The sequence below is a fragment of the Gracilinanus agilis genome, chromosome 2 (assembly GCF_016433145.1).
Source record: "Gracilinanus agilis isolate LMUSP501 chromosome 2, AgileGrace, whole genome shotgun sequence".
In the NCBI taxonomy this organism is placed as follows: domain Eukaryota; kingdom Metazoa; phylum Chordata; class Mammalia; order Didelphimorphia; family Didelphidae; genus Gracilinanus; species Gracilinanus agilis.
Genome location: NC_058131.1, coordinates 656,266,257 through 656,274,105, shown reverse-complemented (window position 1 = coordinate 656,274,105; position 7,849 = coordinate 656,266,257). Strand labels below are relative to the sequence as shown.

Below are 7,849 nucleotides of genomic sequence, written 5' to 3'. Positions count from 1 at the left end.
TATATATATATATATATATATATATGCAAACATAAGTGTTCTAGGTGTGGAAAGGACTATAATCTGCCTCTCTACCTCTCAGGGTTCGTTAGCTTCGACAATCCAGCCAGTGCGCAGACGGCCATCCAGGCCATGAATGGCTTTCAGATTGGCATGAAGCGGCTCAAGGTTCAGCTGAAGCGGCCAAAGGATGCCAATCGGCCCTATTGATCCAGCCCTGACTGACTACAGACAGGTGAGATGGGCACAGTTAAGGCCAGGGATCACTCCTTAAACACTGGGTGTCTAAAACCACCCTCTCTGGACATTGCAGCTTATGCTGCCTTGTCAGCTGGCTCAGCTCCCTCCTCTGAACAAGTATTCCCAAAACTGAAATGTTGAGGCCAATGGGGGCTATAGATAGGGCACACAGGGTAGAGGGACACAAGGACATGCTTATTGATTCAGGTGGAGGGGGAGAGTTTCCCCACAGAGATGAGACCCTTTCTCTAGAGCAGTGGTTCCCAAACTTTTTTGGCCTACTGCCCCCTTTCCAGAAAAAATATTACTTAGCCCCCTGGAAATTAAAATTTTTTTTAATTTTAATAGCAATTAATAGGAAAGATAAATGCACCTGTGGCCATCACCACCTCCTGGATCGCTGCAGCACCCACCAGGGGGCGGTAGCGCCCACTTTGGGAATCACTGCTCTAGAGCCTTTGAGTTTCTTAAATACCAAACCACCTCCCACCTCCCCAAAGAAACCCTCTCTGGCCTACTGGAATGAGAATTCACCACTACCATAAGTCAGAAGAGCTCCTAGCCCTCCTCAGAGGCCAATATTGGTTTCAGCCATACCTTTTAACACAGCCAAGTATTTGAGTAGATCCTAGAGCCTTATAGGAAAGGGATTCTATGCTAGTGGCTCTGATTAGTTGAACCTCAGGCAGGGAATGATACAGAACAATAGAATCAATGCACAGAGAATCTCTGCACTTCTCAGTAAGGCCCAGGCCACCTCTCTTGCTAGGGGCAAGCTCTAGATTAAGTGTAGAAATGATACAAATGTCTTAGTGATATCCCTCAATCCAGTCTCTCCTGATTCTCCTACACTGGGAGGTTTTGGTGAATTGAGTCCAAAGATGAAAGGGCCAATTCTGAGGGCTACAGTGGGTGGGAGTTTGTTTTGTTTTGTTTTGTTTTTAAAGATTGAACATCCTAAATCTGAGAAATGGAAAAAGGCCATCAAACCAACTCCTCTTCTCTTTATGTTTTGTTTTTCCAACCCAACCACTACCCACCAGACCAGATGGCCCCACAGTGATTTTCTAGCTGTTATGGGAGACCCCAAAATACCCTATCCCTCCCCAAATAACCTGAAACTGTAAGTCACTTAAGCATGGTGTCATCTGTTCACTGATGACGTCATGTGGCCAGTTGTGAGGTCGTTGCATGATGTGCCTTTGAGTCCTCAATCTTGTGCTCTCAACTCTCTAACCCTCCCCCACTTCTTAGTGGTCTTTTGATTTGGGGAATTATGGAGTGCCTTATTCAGTGCCCATGGTGGAGAGTTATTAGAGTCCTGGTTGGTCTGTCTTGATTAGATGTGACTTTGAACTTTGCTTCTTTTTCTTCTTCCTCACCTTCCTCCTCTTCAGTTCCAACCTACCTTCCTTTGCCTTTTCTTCTTCCTCCATTTCTTCCTCCTCTCTCTCATATCTTCTCTTATATTTTCTCCTCTTCTCTCCCTTTCTCTTCCTTTATTTCTTATATCTTCCTCCTCTCCCATTTCTTCCCACTCTTCTCCCCTTTTTCTCTTCCTTTTTACTAATCTTCCACTCTTTCTTGTATTGTAATGTGACCATGTATGCCTGCATTCAATGTCTTGTGTGATAAGGATGGTTTATAGTACATTGTGGTTCTTGGGGTGTTCTGTAGTTGATTCCACTTGGAATCCTTTCAATGGGATTAAGCTAAAGTTTGGTTTTCCCTAAGGGTCCCTGGTACAATACATGTATCTCCAACTATATGTCATTCTCCAAGCACCAGAGATCTACTAGATCCAGAATGTCCCAAAGCCCTGGATCTGCCTCAGCCCAGCTTTCCCACCATCTTTCTGCAAGATTATTTCTCTGTCTAGAGTTTCTAAAGCAATGAAGGAATTGGAGATATGTTAAGTCTCCTTATAGCCTCAAAGCTATATTCATGGGAAGGGGTGGAATCTCAATAAGTTTCCTAAGAGGCAGAAGTAAAGAACTTTGGATGAGAAAGTATGAACAGAGGGTAGATGTACAACTCATTAGAACTACAACCTTTGATGGGCCTCTTAAGCCATCTCACTCCCACGCAGCACCCCACAATAGGGTTTCTCTACCCAAAAGGTCTTTACTTAGACAGTTTTTGCTGCTTTATCCATCCAAGAAGAGGGGAAAACAGCACCTTCTATTCAAACTATCCCTCCATCCAAGGGCAAAGTTCACTGAACCAAATAAATGAGCTCTTCTTAAGCCTGAGAAGCCCAGCCCCAGTGAGGTCTTTGCTGGGATCAGACCATCCTCAACTGAATCTTTGATGGAATCCAGGTTCTTACCAGAGTCTTGTGTCAGCAGCATCAGCAGTTCATAGGAAGGTGGGTATAGCCTTACCAATGAATGTGGTCAAGGTAGGGGCACTGAGGAGTGGGAATCTGAGCTAAGCCACGTGTCATCTCTACATGGTCCTCAATCAAGTCCTGCTCTGACTCTAATCCCACTTTGGCATTCTTCCCTTAGAAATGGTTTCTATTTGAACCTCTGATTTTAGATGTCCCTCAGTTACTGTGCCTCAAGCTGCTTTTCTCTCATCTGGATACCTTGCTCCTACCTTGCACCCCAGCCTTGGCTTTATTCTGCTTCTTCTAATACTGTCCTGCTTTATGCAGTTCATTTATTAGCTATAAAGTGTTCCCTTCTTTCCCTATAAGCAAACCCTTCAGGTTCTCTCTGAGTCTCTGCCATTTGCTCCAGGCCCTCTGACATTTGCCTGTTATTCCTTGCTAAATTGGGGATTATCACTGATCCAGGCTCAAGCTTCAAGTGTAGCCTGTCTACACTTTCTCTAACACTCTACCTCAGCCTGGCATGGGCCAGAACATCATTCTTGGCTTCTTCCACTGTTCAAATCTTGGTTATTCTAAGAGATGAAGCATCCAGAGGGAATGCTTGTCAATTTTGCAGCAAAATCTGTTTATCATCCTAAAATGCTACCTTCCAACAACAGCTCCAAGGAGAATCCTAAGCTCTTGAATGTATCATATTCCTGGAAACAATCACCTCCTTTTGAGAGAAAACCAAAGGTTCTGGAAACAGGTAGAAAGTGGGTCACTTTCAGTTAACAGAATATGTCTACTAGAAAAGTTCTCTGACACACTTTTGGAGTTTCTCAAGCTTTCTCACTAAAATAAGTTTGCTAATAGATTTGTATCCTTAAGAATTCTATTGAAAGCAGGTAAAGGTGGCCTTTGGGAAATCTCAGGTGTTGAGTTCTGTTAACCACCAGAAACTTCTCTTTATCTCCCCTGAAACTAGCTCTCTGCTTCCTGCAGGATTTTATCTAGAAGCTCTTCTCAGGTTTTTCCTGGTCTGCTACAAACAGAAACTACCAATCATCAGATCCCAGTGGAGGAATATTCTAGTATCTTCAGGATACTTAGGCTGAGGACTTCTGTATTTTGGAATGAGTGATCCTCACTAACCACTCTTTGAAAGAAATGGTTGATGCCATCTAAGACAAATTGGTCCATAGAAAAACAGCCTTATAGGAACCTATGCAACATAGGGGATGCCAGTCACGATTCATACCAACCAAATGGACTTGATTAAAAACTGAGAAGCTCTTCCTATACCTTGGACTGCCTAGATATTGCTCAGGCAGTTCACCCACCAGTAGGTCCTGGGACTCAAGAGTATTGAAAAATTCCTGAGTCTCATCTAAAAAGAATAGACCTTCTGATGGATCCACATTCTCTCAGGCATACCATGCAGTCTCTCTAACAGCACCTTGGTGCTAGAACTCCTGCTCTTACACTCAGGCACCTCTGACTTTCTTTGACTCGCATGGCAATCCTCCTCACTCCCTTTGACTGATATCCCTGAAATACCCCCAGCATACCTTCTTTCAACCCCAGTTGGTTTCCAGAGAAAAAAATGATTTGTCATTCTAGTCCTGATCAATTAAGCGAAAAACTAAACCCTTATTTAGTAAGAAACCATGCAGAAGTCTTCTATTCTCTTGTTATATATACAGGGTCTTCTCTATTGATATGCTGGAGTTCAAGTGACTGGAGGAACAGCACAATTCCAACCACTGTTAGGAGTTCTGATCAAATTTAACTCAACTATTAAAAATGAAATTCAAGGGGGCAGTTGGGTAGCTCAGTGGATTGAGAGCCAGGCCTGGAGACGGGAGGTCCTAGGTTCAAATCCGGCCCAGACACTTCCCAGCTGTGTGACCCTGGGCAAGTCACTTGACCCCCATTGCCCACCCTTACCACTCTTACACCTAGGAACCAATACACAGAAGTTAAGGATTTTAAAAAATTCAATTCAAGGCAAGACTGAGTTGTCACTAGTCAACAGCACCCAATATGAAATATAGTTAAAATAGTAAAGGTAGAACTTGCTGTGCTCTTTCCAAGCATTTGACAACGCCATTAATGGGATCCCAGGTGTCTCTCTTCCAGTGGTCTAGTTATAGTCCCTGACAGGGCAAAAGACCCAGATCCTCCCAAGTCCTAGGAGATACAAATTTACATAATTGTTTATCTAATTTTTAGCCTCTGCTTCTCAGGCCCTCCTATTATCCATTCAGAAAAAGAGCAAAGAATTTATGCTTTTGTCATAATGGCCATGATTTGGGAGTCATAGTGGTTCAAAATCATTCTCTCCCACCTCTGATTCCTGACCTCCTGAACCAAATAACTCCACTAAGCTGGAGTTTGGAGGAAACTACATCCTGGTAAGGATCAATGAGGCAATGAATGGAAAACAGCCTTCTAGATATTGTACATGTGCAATCTACTGCCTGTCAAGCCATTTGGATTGTTGAATGCCCCCTGTGGTTTTCAAACAATCTACAAATTGTATTTTTTCACAACCTGATGGAATGCACAGTGGTTTACTTTGATGAATTTCTGACTTATTCCATAATGCACACAGCATGCCCAGTTAACTGATGCATAATTCCCTTGAGCACCTATGCCAAAACTGATTATTTGCTAAGCAAGGGTGAATGCCTGTACAAAACAAGAAGAGCTGAGATTCCTCAAGCCTCTCATCAGCTGTCTGAGATCAAAGATGGACCTGTGCCAGGGGGATGCTGTCATGCAGTTTGGGAGGGATTCTTGCTGCTATCAAGGATCTGCATCCATACTGACACTTCACAAGGTATTGCTGCCAATTTACACATGGACGTACTCTGTGATACAGCACCCTTGACAGACCTACTAAGATATCCAAAGGCATTCTATTGGACATCTGAGGTTGAGGCTGCTTTTGTGAAGCTCAATCATAATTAAGTCTCGTTCTAATTTATATAGAATCACGTTGGCTCTTGAAGGTGGAGCTCGCCATTTTCAATGTCAGGATTAGAGCTATCCTCTTGGAGACCAATGTGCCCCAGACCCCAACACCTGAAAGGAGCAACCTCTTTCCAAAAAAACTCTTAATTTCTTTTCCCAATTGTACCCCATTCCCAGCCAGAAGCGACTCATTCAAAGGTAACCTGCTTAAATAACAGAAATTTTATTATATATGCAATAGGTTATCTATAGCCATGCAGATGGAACTCAGGACTTCTAGGGACCACAAATTCAAAGCCATGTCGATTGCTACCATTGTGATAGTTGCTTCTGTCAAAAAACTATCGGGGTTGCCTTGACCATTCTCATCATCCCTGTGGCTCTATGAAAGGCAAAAATCTTTGACTATGTGACTAACTACCATTGTCTCAAGAACAAAAGACCCTATGAATAGTCACTGACAAGATGAAAAAGTTGGTCCACTTTATATCTTGTAACAGTCTACCCTCAACTTCTAAAGCCACTTTCCTGTTACTCTAAAAGGTATTCTACTCATTGCCTCACCTCATGTCTCCTAGTCCTCAGTTTAGTTTAAGATTCAGCTCACAAACATATATTACCCATACTCCAAAGAATATGTGAAATAATAAACTATACTTAGGAGCACAAACTAAGATGCTACATTCACTAATCATCAAGACAACTTATTGGAATTATTATCCACACTAGAATATCACTACACTCTATCAACCCACAAAACATTCAGTGCAAATGTTGGCTTTTAATTCTTCATCCCCTCTTTCTGCCCTTACACGTTCTGCTTTCCTACATCCTAAAGACCTTGTAGGTGATGAATGGCTGAGCAATTTGGGTAACTACTAAGACCGATGTGTAAAACACCCTGATGTAACCAAAGTTCAAAGCTCTGTACTATGGGATCCTCTGTAGGTAAAGGACAAGATCTTGTTAATGACTCAGAACACCTCCAAGACATTACCTAATTCTAGGCTTTAGGTATTTTTTTAATGGCATGGTGACAGGTAAAGGTTCCATTCTTCCTCTAGATCTAGCATATTTTTCATAGATCACAGAATAAGAGAATCTCAGGACTTGAAGGGGACCTCAGAGGTCGACCAGTAATGAACTCTTTGGAATAAAATAATTCATGAAATATCTAATAACACTTACAGATGGAAGGACTGTGAGCTGCTTGAGTGGTAAGAATGCCCACATTCATGAAATCTTTTGAATTAGAATTGTAGAACCTCAGAGATGGAAGGAACCTCAGAAGTCATTCAGCTGACCCCTGTCTGGGTAGGAATCCCTTCTACAAAATCCACAAAAACTTCTAATGATAGAAAATTAACTTCCTCCTCAGGTTATCCCTAGAACTTCTAGAAAAACCTAAGTATAAAGTTAGTCCTGGTTCTGCTCTCTGAGGCCAAGCAAAAAAAAAGTTAACCCTTACTTCACATGACAACTTTTCATGTATTTGAAAACAATCAACATGTTCCCCGTAAGTCTTCTTAAGGATAAACAAACCCATTTCCTTCAGCCAGTTCTTTTATGGTAAGTTTTCAAAGCTCATCACCATTTTGATTTTGCTCTTCTATAGATACCCTAGCTTGTCAAAGCCCTTTCCAAAATGAGGCATCATGCCATGTAATGCTACAGCTATGATAGGACTAGGACAGGGTTTAGAGGAACTATGACCTCCATTTTAAGCACTACATTTCTAAGCACAGTTTAAGATCTTATTAGCATTTTTTCTTGGCTGCCATGTAACACTTTTGACTCATATTGAACTTCCAATCCATTAAAAGCCCCACATCTTTTTCACATGATTCATTACCTCACCATATCTCTCCCATCCTTAACTTGTACAGCTGGCTCTTGGAACCAACTGGAGGACTTTACTTTTATCTTTATTAAATATCATTAAATGTAATAAACATAACATTAATGCCTTTATACAAGTTACTGAAAAAAATATATGAATAAAGCCTAGGATAGAGCCAGATGCCTCTCCAGGAGGACATGGATACATTTATCAAAAATCTTTGGGTTCTAGTTATTTGACAAGTCCCAAATCCATATAACTATGCATAAAATCATCCATCCCTCTTCCACATCTTTGCTTCTTGGTCTGCAAATACATCATAAGAGACTTTGTCAAATATGTTGGACTATTTACATAATTCCCCTGATCTATCTTATCTATCAAAAAAGGAAATGAGATTAGTTTGGAATGATTTTTTTCCCAATAAATCCTTTCTGATCTCCCTTACAAACCATCCCTTATTTAAGGACAAG

The 7,849-nt window shown here is 41.6% G+C and overlaps 1 protein-coding gene across 47 annotated transcripts in view; it reads left to right on the top strand.

Annotated features, from left to right (window-relative positions):
- Positions 1–210, top strand: part of CELF6 (CUGBP Elav-like family member 6) — a 90,302-nt gene extending 90,092 nt beyond the window's left edge. For all 47 annotated transcript variants that reach the window (XM_044662719.1, XM_044662720.1, XM_044662718.1 and 44 more), the window contains one exon: positions 83–210. In XM_044662719.1, coding sequence (XP_044518654.1) covers positions 83–210 — 128 coding nt within the window. The remainder of the gene's footprint in view (positions 1–82) is intronic.
- Positions 211–7,849: the final 7,639 nt, after the last annotated feature.